The sequence below is a fragment of the Mustela lutreola genome, chromosome 15 (assembly GCF_030435805.1).
Source record: "Mustela lutreola isolate mMusLut2 chromosome 15, mMusLut2.pri, whole genome shotgun sequence".
NCBI lineage: Eukaryota > Metazoa > Chordata > Mammalia > Carnivora > Mustelidae > Mustela > Mustela lutreola.
In genome coordinates this window covers 49,807,357-49,824,108 of record NC_081304.1, presented here as the reverse complement: position 1 = coordinate 49,824,108, position 16,752 = coordinate 49,807,357, and the positions used below count along the sequence as shown (strand labels likewise).

The following is a 16,752-nucleotide window of genomic DNA, read 5'->3' as shown; positions in this document are numbered from 1 at the left end:
CTCAGGCCGCAGTGGTGACAGCAGACACCCCCAGGGGTGTGGTGCTCAGCTCTTGCTCCAGCAAGTGGGAATCGGGTGGGTGTCCTTATTGTCCCCTTGCCTCTCCTGTCCTCCCAACACCTCTGTCAACAGTGCTCTGTAGTAAATTCCTTCTGCTTGAAATACCTACGGGGGCTTCCTCTCCCAACTGACACTGACTAGCACACAGAGAAACTTACCACCTTTTACAGAGAGAATTGAAACTCAGAGCAAGGAAGTGACTTAACCAAAGGCAAACCCAGCACCTCTCCTCTCTCACTATGTGCTAGTCACCCCAGTCCCATTTCTGGAACACTCGAGCTCACGCACACTCCAGAGCCTTCACGGGGATTCTCTCTGTGCAGAACATTCTGTCTCCAGCTCTGCCTGTGCACACTCTCCACTCGGGGCCCATGCAAACGCTCCCTCTGGAAAGACATCTCCTCTAGCCCCCCATAGTCTCCAAGTCACTCTACTACATCATCCTGCTTCATTTCTTCTTAGAAAATCTCTGCAAGGATTTACTTGGTTGTTATCTCACTAGGACTGAAAAGCCCATGAGGCCAGGCACAGTGTTCGTCTTACTAAATGCTGTGTCTCTGGGGCCAAGAGTGGGACACAGAGTGCATGTCATACTTATTTGCTCGAAGAATGAATGAACAGAAAGGGTGCTGGATTACTTGTGAGCCCAGCTAGGACCGGGCCATCCTGCTGGCTGGCTGGCTGCTAGCCGCTCAGGAGTCTTTCGGGGGTCCCACTGCCCAGGGGTGCCTACGGCCACAGGAATTCTGATTTCCACCATTCGGTCTGTGCCCTCAGCGCATGCTCAGTTACATGCCGAGGGAACTAACCTGCCTATGAACTGTGAAGCTTCCAGAATGTGTGTGAGCACTAAGAGTGATCAAGAGGCAACCCTGGCGGGTGAGGGGGCTGTGTCTTAGCTCAAGCCAGCAGACTGGAAGCAAACAGCCTGCAACAGCCGTTGGAGGCCTTACATCTCCTCTGTGCGGTTGACATGGGTGTGCGACCTGTCCTTGTTGACAAAGACAATGACATTTCCAGAGCTCCTCCTGAGGGGCACCACAGCACAGTGTAATCTCCGCAACCAGACAGCTCGGGTTCAATTCCTGGCACCATTCCTGACCGACAGGGTGATCTCGGAAAGTCACTCAGGTTCTCTGCGACTCAGTTTCCTCATTGACACAATGAGAACATTGATAATAAGAGCATCACTTTCACGGGGCTGTTGTAAAGATTAATAGTTAAATCACTTAACATGTTTACAGCAGGGCTTGGCGGAACATCACCACCCGTTGTTACTGGTACCGGTGTAACATGTATGTACAAGTTCCATGCATGTATCATATGTAATGCTCAGAGCAGTCCCGTGAGGCAGGGCACTAATATCACCCCCACTTGACAAACAAGGAAACTGAGCAAGTAGTTGTAGAAGTAGCCCTGGAAGCAGAGTGTGGCGCCAGGCTTCACACTCAGCTGTTCTAAAATCCCGAGAGACCCTCTGCATCCCCACACTGGTCCAGAGAAAACAGGTCTGTAGGTGATGAAGAAGCAGCATGGTACTTGTCCAGCAGTCTCTACGGACAGGTTGCATACACACTGGCATCACGAGGCAGGGTTGTGTGACCTAAGCGGGCACTTCCGAGGTACCAATCAGGCCCAAAGTCTAAAGGCTAGTTGGCTGGCAGAGAAAGATATTTTAGGGGAAGCCTAGATTTGCTCCGGATTCGCTAGCCTGGCAGTTTCCAGGCAGGAAGGAGAGGCAGTTGAAGCTGGCAAGCTGGGCAACCTCCAAACCACGGAAGGGCCTCTAGATTGTGCTAAGGAGCTTGAATTTCATCATATAGGTAATGAGGGACTGTGAGAGGAGGTCAAGCATGTAAATCTATTGTGGACCGTGAGCTGGAAGGAGATACAGATGAATCCTCTCCTTGATGCTAAGAGTGCCATCAACACCTGACAGCCCTGTGCCCGGGAGTGCTGAGTTCCTACAGGCTTGGATGCTGACAGCAGGCACTGTGCTTTTTCCTATCTGGGAATCTGGAGCCGATTTTGCCATACAAGAGTTGCTCAAATATTTATGGAACCAACTAACGTGTTGTAATCCTTGTCTGCCGAAAGCAGGAGAGGGACTACAAGTTCCAACACTGCGAAACGCTCCTCCTCCAAATAGCCCAAAGGTCCATGGGAGCAGCAACTAGGAATCACTGGGTCCCGTTTCCTGACTCTTTCGGGCAGGGTCCAGGCAGGGAAATGCCAGGTCCTGAGCCCGGCTCAGGCTGGGCGATTTGCCCACCATATACTCTCAAAGACATCGAATTAGGAGATTATGTTCACGTCCCTGCACCAAGATAGGAGTGGGCTGTGCGGTGGAGACTAAAGGGTCTCACGGGCCCCATCTAAAATAGGCTTTTCTCTGCACAAGACCGTTTGTTTCATAGCAATGATCACATGTTGGAGTTCTTCTCTTCTTTCTGTTGAGATCTCGATTCCAACAGGGTGTAAGCGGGAACTTTCATGACAGAAGGGACCGCCTCTGTCTGGTCCCCAAAGCATCCGCCGAGTCCAGGGAACTGGGGGGAATGGAGCGGGAGTAGAGAGGGCCTCTGAGAAAGGCCCGTGGCGCCTCCGGCCCCTCGGTGACCTTAGGGGGCAGAGGCCGCTGTGAAGGGCACAGCGGGCCGCCTTCGCGGAGGGCGAGACGAAGGTGCCGGCTGGACACGCCGGCAGCCGGGCGAGCACGAGGGCGGCGAGCACGGGTAGGACAGGGAAGCTGAGGGCAGGCCCCGCAGAAAGCGCGGCGCCCCTCGGCGACTGCAGCGGGCAGCGGCCGGACGCCTCCCGCGCGGTGGTCTGGGAGTTGTAGGCACTTTCTTTCCATTCTCCTTCAGCTATTTGCTCCTGAAGCCCAAGGCCATACAAGCGGGCGGGCGCCTGTGACTCCTAATCTGTGAACTCTGGGAATTTAAATTCTAAAAAGGTGCCCTGAGTAGGACTCTTCCCAGGGTGCTTCCTTCCACTCCGCCTGGTTTGAGAACTACACTTTCCAGGCAACCTCAAAGAGGCGGGGCTTCCGGCGCGCGCGGCGTATTCTGGACATTGTAGTCCCGAAGGGCTCGATTTCCGCCTTCTGCGCAGACCGGGGCTGTGGCCCGGACTACATTTCCCTTCAGTCCGCCTACTATCCCGAGGCCGCCTTGGCGCGAGACATTTGCGAGCTGAGTGTCTCCAAGATGGCCGCTTGGGGAAGGAGGCGTCTTGGCCCGGGCAGCAGTGGCGGCAGCGCCCGAGAGAGGTGAGATCCGGGGGCCTGTTGCTTTTCCAGGGCGAGTGGGTCGGGAACCTGGAAGCCAGTGAGGCCTCCTGGGGCTGCACCGCTGTCCCTGCCTTCGTCCCCGGGCTCCCCTTTCTCGCCCACCCGCCCTCCTCGTACTCCTGCGAGGCACGCGGGGTTCCTGCTCTGGCCGATCCAGGATCTGGGTGGGATCCGGCGCCCGCTCTAGCCCGGCTGAAGCGGCCTCCGCGGAGGGGTCCGGGGAGGTGACGATGCGGGGCCGGGAGAGGTGGGCCGCGGCCATACAGGGGCCGGGGTCGGGGCCAGGCCACGCGGGAAGTACCGGGAGCCCCGTGCAGGCCCAAGGGACCCGCCTAGCATCCCGCGGTCGGGCAGCGTCCGAAGCTCCCGTCCTTCCTGGCCACCAGCGTGGCCATTTCGGCCACGACTCCTGACGTGATGAGGGATGGCTCCGGGGAAGAAAAAGGAAAGGAAGCCTGCACGGAATGGGCCAGCTGTGGGACGGTAGTGCGGTCTGCACGGTTATCAGGGTAGCTTTAACCTTCCCCAGTGTGTCTCCCGGACCGAGAGCCGGCCGCTTCCTCGAACCCTCCGATTCTTGCGACTTTTCGAGGGTTCTCTGCAAGCCCCCTGCTGTGGAAGTCCTTTAAAGTGACCTTTCTTAATGAATGATGAGTGGGTAGGGAGCTAGGGGCTTGTTTCTTCCGAGGTGGATCTCGATTTGGAGAACTGATTTCTAGACGATGAGATTGTTAGAGTTTTTGTGTTTCGGGTTGAAGTTACAGTTCTTCGAGAAAGCAGTTTCAGCTAGAAGCCACTAGAAGCTGTTCAGCTACTAGAAATTTGGGGAAGGATGTGTATTGGTGGAGTCGCCTGAATTCAGCTGCTCTGTCCATTTTGTTTTGGCTTGCTTGGTATAGCCGAGGTCAGCAAGAAAGTTTTGTGTTTGTGTGTTTTGTCTCTTTGGAGAGGCTTATTAAACAGAACAGTGTCTCCCCCACCCCCCCGCCTTCCCCTCCCCTCCCACCCAACTATCCTCATTATTCCTTTTCTTCGTTGCTGTTGCCTGCAGATGGTTTTCTCGTTGGGAAGAGTCTTCCTGTTTGGTAGTTGTGGTAGGCCAGCTATCTTAAGCTCAGAGTTATCCAGCGTTGTCTGCTCTGCATTTCCTCTTCCGTGGAAAAGCAGTGAATGGCAAGCAGATATTTTTGTTTTTCCAACTCCAATGTGGTATTTCTTAGATCAGACCATAGGAAGAAGTTCAAGAAGTGACCTCGATGGCCTTTAAACCTGGCAAACGTTTTCAGGATCTTAAATGTGACTATTAATCCTGCTTAGAAAAGCCAGATTAGCTGAGAGAAAGGCATTTCTCCTTACTGGATAAAAACAGCTAGAAGGGCCAAATGGAAATGCCCCAGACATCATACAAGGGCTGTGCTAGCACAAGTTAAGCTTTTATTGATCTAAGAAATCAGATACTGGGGATATTATCTCCTTGGTTGGAGACAGGCATTAATTCAAAACTGAGTTTGCAGACTAGCAGCCCATAGGCTGAATCCAGCCCTTGACTGTCGATCCTCAGGTTTTGGGTTTTTTTTTTTTTTTCGATCCTCAGGTTTTAAAGAGAATTTAAATCAGTTGCCAGTACTTAAAAGTTGAAAGATTTCACGCAAAACTCTACTTGAAAAGCTGAGTGGTGGCGGACTGCTTTTGGTCAGGGCAAGTGCTCTCTAGTTCATTACTCACCTGACAACTTGACTCACTGCAGTTACCTACCTAGTCTCCCTAGGTGTGCAGGTTGCAACCTTTGGCCTGGAGCCGAAGGCTCTGCTCGCACATGCAGATGCCCCAGGAATGGGGCAGCAGATTTTATGGTTCAGGTGGCCCCATCTCTCCTCCTTCAAATATCATGGTGTGTGGCTGGGGAACCTTTCTAGTTGCCTTTTTGGGGAGGCCCTAACCTGGCTCTGTTGGAGGAGTCATTCGTCGGAGCCCAGTTGCCCTAAGATCCTCCCACGCTGAGCAGGGGATGGAAACATAACCCGCTGCCGGGCCAGCTAGCTAACTTCTGGGCACACCTCCATTCCTGCTCAGTGGGTGGAAAGACTGGGAGGGGCAGGCTGGATTAATTGATTGATTGCCCAGCACTGTAGATTAAGAGGCCCAAGCATATTATTGGCTCTTAGGACTGAAATAGGGTATTTATGGCTCTCTTAAATGAGTTTGTTCCATGTCACATCTGTGCTAACCCAAATATCAGCTTAACATTGGAAGACCACTTTCCAGAATTACTTGACACACCCAGTTGGAGTCTGTTTTATACTGAAAGCAAAGGACACTTTGCCTGGTCTGGGGCAGGAGCTGGAGCAGAGCAACACTTTGGGCAAACTTTCCAGATTTGCCAAGTGGCTGCAAACTCCCAAGCATGACTTGTACTTAAAGGCCCTGCCCAGGACTGTACCGTCCACCACAATTTCAGACATCAGCTGTGTATTAGTCCGCTTCAGAATACACGATGTGTGAATTCTTTACCGGGTTCTTGAGTCAAGAGCTGTGTTCATTCAGTAGCCACTAGTCACATGTGGCATTTAAATTTAAATTAAAAATAGGGGCGCCTGGCTGGCTCAGTCAGTAGAGCGTGTGACTCTTGATCTTGGGGTTGGGAGTTTGAGCCCCACCTTGGGTGTAGAGATTACTTTAAAAAAAAAATCTTAAAAAATTAAATAAAAATGAGATGAAAAAATTCAGCTTCTCAGTCATACGAGTCAGTCCCATTTCAAGTGCTCAGTAGACACATGGGGCTTGGGGGGCTACCACATTGGGTAGGGCAGATTTAGAACACTTCCGTCACTGCAGAAAGTTCTAGTGATGCAACAGCGCTGGTCTAGACTAAAGGAGGAGAGGGGTGGAAATAGCAAAATGCTAGCTGCTCGCATGTTGATTTTTCTCTCCACTCCGTTAAATCCAGGGACTCAACAGTGTTTGTAATGAAGAACATCAGACTCTGAGCTGTAACCTGAATTCTTGTCCAGAATTCAGCACACTGGCAGCGAGCACACGAAACAGATTGCCACTTGGCCTGTCGGCGTCTTTGAGACACACTTGCCCATCTAGGAAGGCACAGTGCAGGTATCTGTGTGTTCTGCCACTTGGGTGCCGCCCCGGACCAGCTCCTAGATGGGCCCGCCCGTCCTACTTGGGCCGCTTGTCTTCACTCCCTCAGGGCCTCTGGGCGTCCCTGAGCTCTCCGTGATGGTTGGAATGTGAGTATAGCCACGTACTCTCAGCTCCCGCTCTTCCCATCATGTGAACATGTGCTTGATCTGATACTCCTCGTGATGCAAGGCAGCAGCGCTGCTCAAAGACCTGGGGTGTCCAGAGGGCCGGGCATACTGGACTAGATGCTCAGGTGTTCGGGGGAACCCCTGGCCTGTGCGGCCGCCTGCCCGTGTTTTTAAGCAGTCAGGTCTGTGGGATTGTGTCTTCCTCTTTCTGTACCAGATACCTTCTTTCCCAGGACTTGGTCGTGCTGTTCTGACAGCGTGGCTTTAATATGTGAGTCGGAGAGTGTGGTCCTGGGTGGCTGGTGGAGGGTTTAGTCCCGGTCCAGTTGAACAGATGCGCCACAAGCCATGAAGGCAGGTGGCTCACTTTCTGGGAGTGACATTCTCCTCATTCTGATCTGAGCTTTTCCTTCTAGAGCTGAGGACCCTTAGTGGCCTGGGGTACTTTTTTTTGTCTTGGGAAACTGCCTCTGTGGCTCCGGTGTGTGGTGAAAATGTTTGTTCCTCCTGGCCGTGGCCAAGGTGCACAGGTAGCCATCCATGCCCGAGTCTGGGTGTGGGGGTTCTCCCCAACTGCCTACCGGAAGGTGGAGTCGGCGCACTCGGCCACAGGTTCTGATCCCGGAAATTGGATATTGCAAGTTAAAGTCATCTGCTGGGGTTCATCCTCCTCAGGCACGACGTTCCGTCTTCCTGGATTGACGGGAGCGGTCTGGTTCCAGCGGCGATACTTTGCGCCTCGGGGATTCCGTGCTTTAGACCCCATTCCAGCTCGGGCCCAGCTTTGCGAAGGGCAGGATGCTCTTGTATGGGCGGGGAGTCCGAGGCCAAGCTGGAGCTGGGCTTCTGTGTACAGGGCCTCAGTGAGTGGAGGCAGTGGGAGGAGGTGGGAGGTCCTCCACAGAGCGAACCCTCGGGCACCTCCCAGCTGCCTCTGTGTTCTGTCCCTGCTGCCAGCAGCGGCGTTATGGGCCACGGAGTTCTAGGGAGAGCCAGTAAGCTTAATAGAGTCACAGGAGTGCTTCAGCTCAGGGCTGATCCGTAGGATTTTCTGCCATAACAGAAATGTCCTGTCTCTGTGCTGTCCATTAGGGTAGCCATTAGCCGCAGGTGGCCACGGACGGTTCGAGGTATGGCCGCTGCGTCTAAGGAAGTGGATTTTGTACTTGACAGTTTTAGTTAATTTAAATTTACAAACAGCTGCGTGGGCCAAAACACACTTAACTGGGGTGTGTTTTGCAGCTGTCACCTGGGTTGGTAGAGCCCACCCCATTCCGCCCTCGCTGTGGCACTCACTTGGGAAGAGCTAGAGCCTTTGCCCTGTTTGACCCCAGGCAACGTGGCTTAGAGCAGCAAGGGCTTCTGCCCTTGGCGACAAAGCCAGCGAGTTACCGAGTGGGAACTAGAATCCAGGTCTCCGGACACCCCCCCCTCGGTGTGCGGGGCTCTCTCTGAAACACATGAACATGTCGGGTACCTGTACCTCGGCCTGTTTGGAATCATCCTCAACATTCGGGGCTACATGCCTGTGCCTTGCTGTCCGGATTGGCCTTTAAAGCCACAACACAGAATCCTCCCGCTTTCTTTGGCTCCCCAGGAGGCACTTTTTGGTTAGCCAGAAGTACGTTCTAGTTCTGGAGGTCGAGGTATAGTCCAGCACCTCCCAGAGCACAGGTAATGAAGTGGCCACATGCTTACTGGGTGGAAAGCAACCTGACATATGGACCTAGTTTAATTTTTCACCCAGGCGTTGTCTTAATTACTGTAATTGTTCTTCTCCTGTCACTCATTTCAAATGCACTTCCACTACTATGTGTTGGTGATCTGTCACATTCAGGCCGGGTGAAAACAGAGTCTGCCTCCCAGAGCTCCAAGTTGACATCCTTTGTCGTTCAGACCGGAGCTCCCAGCCCAGGCCCGCCTGGGAGCCCAGGGCCCGCCCCAGGAAGTAAGCCCAAAGCAAGCGCTTCCGCTGCTGTTAGATTAGCCTCTTCCTGTTCTGCCAGGACCAAAAAGTGATGGTGGCCTGCACGGTGCCTTGGCTGGTGCTTGCTTGAGGTGACGGAAATGAAATTTTCCTCCTGCTCACTGGCAGGACTGTAGAGGGCTGAGACCAGCAGGATACCCCAGCCATGAGATGCTGCCTGTGCCCCGACCCGCGGTGGTGGGCTCGTTCTCCGGCAGCACACGCTCCTTCGTCCACACAGAGGCAGAGAGTCGCTGCTGGGACTGGGACTGGGCTCCCTCTTGCTCGTCTCGGCTGTGCAGTCTCGTCACCCCGAGAGATACAGGGCTATCAAACAGGAGTTTTCTTTTTGACAGAAAGCTGGCGATTCATTTCCGCATTATAAAAGAAGCATATGTGTGTTTGTTTTCTGCTTTTGAAAAGTACAGAAACCTATGCAGGAAAATAAAACGTCAGTCACCTGGTAGGCCACCATCCAAAGAAAACCCCTGTTGACTTTTCTTCGTGTCCAGCATCTTTGAACTTCCATACTTCCCTCCAGATCTTTTGTCTTGGATTTTTAAAAACTGTACATTAAACACATCAAAAGTATGTTTCTAACATGTGAAAGTCATAAACTTGCTATCGTATGTCTGACCCTTGAAAATACTGTTCTAAACAAAAGCAGGCAGGCCCAGGCAGCCACAGGCACGATGGCGTTTATACAGAACGTCCAGAACAAGGGAGTCCATCCAGTCAGTGTGTGGATTGATGCTTGCCAGGGGCTGGGGAGGGTTGGAGGAAACGGGGAGCGATGGAGTTTCTTTTTGGGGTGATGGAAATACTCCAGAATTGATCATGGCGTCTGTTGCACAACGCAGGGAAGGCAGTAAGCCACCGGATTGTACACTCCAAATGGGTGACTTCTGTCTCAATAAAGCTGTTATTTAAAAAGTATAAATCAAAACCACAGATCAGGATGCCTGCTGTTAAAAACAAAACAGACCGGTGTAAGCGTTGGTGAGGATGTGGAGCAGTTGGACCCCTCATGCCCTTTTGGGTGCAACGCAAAGGGATGCAGCCATGGTGGGGGACAGTGCAGCGGTTCCTCAAGAAGTGAAAAGTAGAATTCCCATATGAGCCAACAGTGCAGCCTCCAGGCATAGATCCAAAAGAATGAAAAACAGAGACTTGAGCACATAGTTTTATACCGTGTTCACAGAAGCATTATTCCCAATAGCGGGGAGGTGGAGGAGGTAGCCCAGGCGTGATTGGGGGATGAACAGGTGTATAGACACTAGATGGAATATTCTTTTATTCATCCTTAAAGGGAAAGGAACTCCTGACTCACAGCGTATAACATGGGTAACCCTTGAAAACGTGGTGTCAAGTTGAGTAAGCCAGTTGTAGGAGGACAGATACTGTATGATTTGACTTACATGTGGTACCCAATGTTGTCCAGCTCTGAGGGACACAAAGTCGAAGGGTGGGGGTAGGGGTGGGAGCTGTTGTTTCGCGGGGGCAGAGTTGTGCAGGCGGAAACCGTCCTGGAGCTTGTTTGCACCACAGCGGGAAGGTACTGAACGCTACTGAACTGTGCGCTTACAAATGGTCAGGACGGTACGTTTTATGTGTGTGTCACCATGATTTGGAGGCAGTAAACTCATGTGCTCACTGCTCAGCTTAAGTAGAAAACTAGCATCACCCTGGCCCATGTGTCCCTTGCCGCAGGCAGAGGCCCCCTCCTCGCTCATGACGTCATTTCCTTGCTTTTCTTCGCAGTTAGCACACATGAGGACCCTCCTCAGTGGCAGCTTCTCCGGCAGCGCTGTGTGCATTCCGAACGTCCACACGTGTCCCTGCTTTCTCCCCAGTGAGGGATTCGGCTATCCGTTCCCTGCCCGGTGGAGGAGCAGCCCAATTAGCGTCTCTTCGTAGCAGTGCTGCTCTCCCCACACGGTGCTGCTTGGAACATTTTTGCACAGCTCTGATTTTGGGGGCGGTATCTCCAGACTTTGGGGATCTGGGTTTGAGACTACTCTGGTAATTACGGAGTCCCCCGAGACCGGCTTCCCGACGGTGGAGGGCACCACAGGGCCACATGCTGGGCAGGCTGCCAGGTGCAAAGAGGGTGCCCACATCCAGGGAGTCGAGTTCGGTGGCCTGGTTCTTCGTTATGGCCCCCTTCTCACTGGAAAGCCAGTGTTCTCTGGGAACTCCGCTGAAGACCCTGTCTTCACCACTGCCAGGGCAGATTCAGAGGAGGAAAGGGAAGGGTCTCAGGCCCACTCTGGGTGAAGGGAGCGTGAGGGGGGCCGATAGGAGAGCCCCAGGCACAAGGGCCCATGACCCTGGGGCAGCACCCACAGCAGCCCCTCCAGCTTGGACGGGTTCATGCTCTGCTCTGCTGGCCAGTTTAGAGATCACCAAGCAAATTGATGTCAGCACTGGCATAGGGGGTTTAGGAGCACGACCTTGTACCCTAAGTACCATGGATTGTATTTGGTAAAAGGGCTTCTCTTTTCTCTCTGGAGCCACTCCATTCCTCTCCCCAATGATGGTCGTACATCCCAGGTCTTTGTGTATCCGGAAAGGTTCTGCATGTTTAAAAGCAAATATACACCTTTTTTTTTTTTTTTTTTTAAGCTTTTATTTATTTTAGAGAGAGAACACAAGTGGGGTGAGAGGCAAAGGGAGAAGCAGGCTCCCCGCTGAGCAGGGGTCCAATGCAGGATCCTGGGATCATGACCTGAGCCAAAGGTAGATGCTTAACCAGCTGAGCCACCTAAAAGACCCTAAAAACAAACGTATACCTTTTTTAAAGTACACTAAAGATCACATACTATATCACTGTTCTGTGCTTGGCTTGTTCAGGATGACTACAGTCTGCTGGGCAGAGAGGGCACTATATGCTAAGGTAGATTTGCGGTTTGGGCAGGAACATTCTGTAGTCCCAACCTTGACACCCAGGTTTTGCCTTAAATGTTCTGGAGGGACTTTGTGGCCAGAAAGGCATCCCTGGCCTCGCTTTGATAGTGGGATGCACAGTGAGTTGAACTGCCTCCTCTAAACCGCTTGAGAACACAAGGGAAGCCGGGGCTGCCTGGGAGCCAGTCCTCTCCCGGGTCCTGTGCACACGGGGCCAGTCACCCTGTGACCATTGACTTCCATTTCCGCTGGGACGTCTCCAGCCAGCGTGAGACTCTGCCTCTTAGGTGTGCTTGTTTGCTCCAGGTGACTTCTAAAGTGCGGAGTCCTGCCCAGGAGTAAGAACTGAAATGAACTCCGACTCCCCTCCCTGAATTCAAACCAAATGGAGGCCTTGAACGGGGAAACCCTCCTTTTCCTGTCTCATCTACTTCCGGTGGATTCTTCCGGAAACAGCTCATTAACTCCTCCCGGAGAGGCAGCCCCAAGTACTGGCTCACCGCAGTGAGCTGCTCCGGCGATGGCCCGCGTTTAGGCGGCTGCTCGTCTGACCCCCCCAGTGCACAACTTCTCCCCAGTGCACACCGTTTAATTAGGGCCTGTGATTTAATTAGGAGGCTCCCCTGAGCCCAACTTAATTACAGTTACTTTTTCAGAATAAAGAGTTCCCTCTGCCCAAGTCCCAGCCAGTGCCTTTTGCTAGAGTGGTTCCCACCTAGGAATGGAGGCCCCTCCTGGAGGATGCCCCTCCCCCTGCACTCGGGGGCGGTCATGCCATTACCAGTGACTTTTCATTTCTGATGTGACCATAGGAGAGTACTGAGCACTTGTTTTTCTAACAGGGTGAAACTCTTTGCCTCTTAGGTTTGCTTATTTGTTGGCTAAAAATAGTTTTTATTATGCTGAATCCTGCCTGGGAGTAACTGGAGGGAGTGCTCAGTGGTCCCACTCTCTCATCGCCTGTCCTTTTTTCTCAAAGCGTACCCCCGACAATCCAGTTTTCACCACACTTAGCAGGTCACCTTTGAAGGAGGGCTGGGACCTAGAGATTTGGGGGTGACCTTGTTTTAAAAGCTTTCAGTTGTTCTTAATGTGCCCGGTCCGTGACGAGGACGCTCTGAGCCCGGCTCCCCTGTTGCTTTCCTCAGAGTGGCCGCTGCTTGTGTGCTCCGGGATGTGGGGGGGACCGGTGGACCTTGTGTCCTTGATCACGTAGGGCTGTGCAACTCATTGGACAAGCAGAGCTCAGGAGGATGGGCTCAGTACACTGGTCCAGAGCCCCAGTTAGAAGGGCATGGGCTCAGTCAGGTGGGGGCACCAGGAGCCAGATGGGGGTCCCTGGACATTCTCTTGTTCATGATGGTCTGACCAGCCCAGGGACAGGGGGCTGCTTTTCACTGAGGCACGTGAAAGGTGTTCTGTGCTGCCTAGTAACAGGGTTAAGTGACTTGATCCAGCTTCTAGAGCTGCATCTACCAGTGTCCCCCTGGAGGCTGGTATAAAGGCTTTTTACTGGATGAACTGAGAACACAAAACTAAGAGAAACGGTATACACTGGAAGGCGGTATGGAAATTCAGAAAGATCTGGACAGGCTGAAACAAGCCAAATGGAAATGACAAGGCGTGTACGGGTCTATATTTAGGTTAGCCCATCAGGGGTGTGGAAAGATTCTGCTTTGGATGCAAAGTTTGTACTGGAGAGACGTCAAACAGAATCCCGAAACCGCCTCAAATGCCCCCCGTGGCCCATGAGCCAGCTCTGTGGCCTTGATTCACAGCTGAGTCGTCCATCCCTGAGCCTCCAGATTTGTCTTCTGCCAGTGAGGGTCAGGTCACCCATCCCTAGTCCCGGGGGGGATGTTGGATCAGCTCAGCCACTTGAAGTGGGTCTTTGTGAACAGTCTGTCTGTCTGTCTTTCTTTCTTTCTCTCTTTCTTTAAGATTTTATTTATTTGACAGATCACCAATAGGCAGAGGATGAGGGGAAGCAGGCTCCCTACTGAGCAGAGAGCCCGATGTGGGGCTCGATCCCAGGACCCTGAGGCCATGACCTGAGCTGAAGGCAGAGGCTTAACCCACTGAGCCACCCAGGCGACCCGTGAACAGTATTTCTTATGTGAGTGGGAGGAGCGTTTCCTGGCGATAAATACAGAGTCCTGAACGCACAGGGTTAGAATGGCCAGGAACCTTTGGGGGTCCTTCGTGTGTCCCCCTTACACTGAATTTCATTGTCACTCTTCTTGAGGCCTTGTCTTTTCCTAATGAGATCAGAGGGCTGCTTTTTCTAAGCTGTGTGCCTGTGTTCTCGGGGGTGTTCTCGGGGCTGCTGGCCGGGGGTGCTTTGTGCAGCTTGTCCTCCTGTGACAGCCAGAGGAGTTTTGTTCTCAGTCATCTGAGGCGAGGACGACCCTATCAGTCTTTTGTTCTGTGGGGCAGGGATGACTGCTTTTGGCCCTTGCAGAGGGCAGGGTGTTTGGCACTATTGGCCTCAGGTCTGTTGGTTTCCGTCGAAGAAGCCTCCTCCCTCCATTGCTCTGGTTAACCAAGAGCACATTTCATCCTGCCGACCTTGGGCCTCTGCGTGGATGTTATTCTGGGCCGAAACACTCTTTCTTCCTTGTGGCTCCTTTGCAGACTTAGCTCTGTCCACTCAGTCCACTGCGTTGGTCTGCCTGCCAGGCCTGGTGCACATCGCCGGCGGTCATCCCCTTAGAGATCTGGGTACTCCTCCTCCTGTGTCTCTGCATTTTGCCATTTTCTCTCAGAAGAAAAAAAATTCTTCAGTGACTACCTTGTATATTGGGTTCCAGGGACAATAAGACCATAAGCGAGACATGGTGGCCTCTAGAGCTCGGGCTGACTGCTGAGCCAGGTGCCCAGGCTGCGGCCACGGACTTGTCCCCAGTGTCTCGGCACGGAAGTGGGGCGCGTGCTTCTCAGCGGTCTCACTGTCTCCTCTTTCCCCCGCTTCCCCAAGGGTGAGCTTGTCGGCCACGGACTGTTACATCGTGCACGAGATCTACAACGGGGAGAACGCCCAAGACCAGTTCGAGTACGAGCTGGAGCAGGCACTGGAAGCGCAGTATAAGTACATCGTGATCGAGCCCACGCGCATCGGCGACGAGACGGCCCGTTGGATCACCGTGGGCAACTGCCTGCACAAGACCACCGTGCTGGCGGGCACCGCCTGTCTCTTCACCCCGCTGGCCCTGCCCTTGGATTACTCCCACTACATCTCGCTGCCCGCCGGCGTGCTCAGCCTGGCCTGCTGCACCCTCTACGGCATCTCCTGGCAGTTTGACCCCTGCTGCAAGTACCAGGTGGAGTACGACGCCTACAAACTGTCCCGTCTGCCCTTGCACACACTCACTTCCTCCACCCCGGTGGTGCTGGTCCGGAAGGACGACTTGCACAGAAAGAGACTGCACAACACGATAGCACTGGCCGCCCTGGTGTACTGTGTAAAGAAGATTTACGAACTCTATGCCGTATGATTGCAGTAGGACGGGGAGAGAAGCAAACGACCCAGCCCACGAGAGACGACCCGAGGAGTCAGATGGCCACAGCAACAGTTTTTGCTCTGTGAGGCGGCGGAGCCTGGGAAGGGGTTTGGTTTAATAGTTGTTATTTAAAAAAAAAATAAATAACACAGATCACAGGCGTACCAAGGGTTTTCAGCTCATTACACTAAGATGTGGATTCCCGTAACCCGCGGGGGGTCTGAGCTGTGGGAGTCTGAGCGGGTGGTGGAATGTTGACTGCAGCAACGCTACGGAGGGGGAATGAATGCGCTTGCGGGGTTGGGGGGGGAGGTCTTTAAGTCTGTTGTTTAACTGTACCATCCAGAGCCAACCACAAGCTATTGACCATTAAAATTATGAGAATTTCAACTTCAGGTGTCTTCTCTTTCCGTGACTGCCCACAGCAGGAGCAGGACTTTGAGCGAGGTCAGCACGGACACCCCCCCCACCCCCACCCTGAGCGGTCTCACTCTCACGTCTCACCTCACGCTGGCCTCGTTTTCAAGGCCAGCGCTGCTAAATGCCTTTTGGGGCCATGGCAGGATCCAGTGACGAGGCCTAGAGGTCACTGGGTTTCTGTGTGGGGCCACGTGGAAGACTTGGGCCTGGAACCTCCTGTGCAGATTTGGATTTAGAAGGCCCCACAGGGGAACAGCTGCATTTTTTTCAAAGCATCAAAGCTGTTCCTGATGTGGACCCTGAGTTCAAGCCCAGTGCCCCTCCCACCACTCCCCTTCCACACGAGCCTGTCCCACGCCCCTTCCTCCCAGCAGAAGGCCTATCGCACACCATCGTCCACATCCCTCTGAGGTGTTGGATAAATGAAAGATCTTCTCTTCTACACAGCTGTCAGGTCCTCTGCCTTATCTGCAACCTTCCTGAGACCTGCCCTCAGTCCTCCCTGAAGAGCTACATGGCACTTCCTCCTGAAGGGTCCTTCTTTAAGAAGCAAACTGGTTTTAAAGGCCACATCACAAAGATCTGATAACAGAGAATAATGAAAGGGTATGTGGGAAAGTGTCGAGGCGCTCAAGTGGCGACTGGTCCATTTATTATAAGGGGAGACCCAGAGTTTTTAAAAGACTTCAAAATGGACTCTGGTCCACAAAGAGTTGGAATAACTTTAATTCCAGGGGCCTAGAAATACTCGTGACTCAGTTAAAGGCTGGGTGGCAAGATGGTGGGGGCACACTACAGTTGACGCGGCAGCCTGGCCATCTGCAACCGTGGTCGATTGGTAGTGATCCCAGGCACAGAGCGGGTCTTGACGTGCAGGGCCCACAAGCCCGTGGGTGTCTTGACTGCCAGCTCCCAGGCTGGCTGCCATGAATGGTAGGTGTCTCCGTAATAAACGGTGCAGATTTGGAAAGGGAGCCCCATGCTCTCTGCCTGCAAATCAGATTTCACAGGGGAGGTGGCTGGAAGCTGACAAGCAGTAGCCGTCTCCGTTGGGTCAGCTGAGCTGAAGTCCTCACCAGAAATAGAAGCCAAGTGCAAACAGGCTGGCTCCGGCTGTGCTAAACAAAGTGATTCTTGTCAGGTGGACTAGCCCAGATTCTGCGGTGCCGCCTCAGTTACATGGCCCTGGCCAAGGTGAGGACTCAGGCCTGCCGTGGAGTGCGGGGCAGGACTTGGGTGTTGTAGGCCTCTCTGCGTGACCCGCACCCAAATTGGCCAGGAAGGGGAACGGGAGGACCGCACCTCCTGCGCCTGGAAGGCCTTCCCCTCCCTTGACCCTGGCTG

The 16,752-nt window shown here is 53.3% G+C and overlaps 1 protein-coding gene across 2 annotated transcripts; it reads left to right on the top strand.

Moving 5' to 3' along the window:
* Positions 1 to 3,203: 3,203 nt before the first annotated feature.
* On the top strand, positions 3,204 to 15,378 carry TMEM11 (transmembrane protein 11). 2 transcript variants are annotated; one of them, XM_059147920.1, is made up of 2 exons: positions 3,204 to 3,331; positions 14,466 to 15,378. In XM_059147920.1, exons 1-2 carry the CDS (start codon positions 3,270 to 3,272, stop codon positions 14,980 to 14,982), a joined length of 579 nt encoding a protein of 192 aa, XP_059003903.1. In that variant the 5' UTR covers positions 3,204 to 3,269; the 3' UTR covers positions 14,983 to 15,378. The 2 variants fall into 2 exon arrangements, with proteins under 2 accessions (XP_059003903.1, XP_059003902.1); XM_059147919.1 differs by lacking the exon at positions 3,204 to 3,331 and adding an exon at positions 6,455 to 6,594.
* The last annotated feature ends 1,374 nt before the right edge of the window (positions 15,379 to 16,752 follow it).

Coding starts and splice junctions, on each gene's coding strand:
- TMEM11 (XM_059147919.1), top strand. CDS start 6,509: ATGGGCCCGCCCGTCCTACTTGGGCCGCTTGTCTTCACTCCCTCAGGG. Junction 6,595..14,465: donor CTCTCCGTGATGGTTGGAAT/GTGAGTATAGCC, acceptor CGCTTCCCCAAG/GGTGAGCTTGTCGGCCACGG.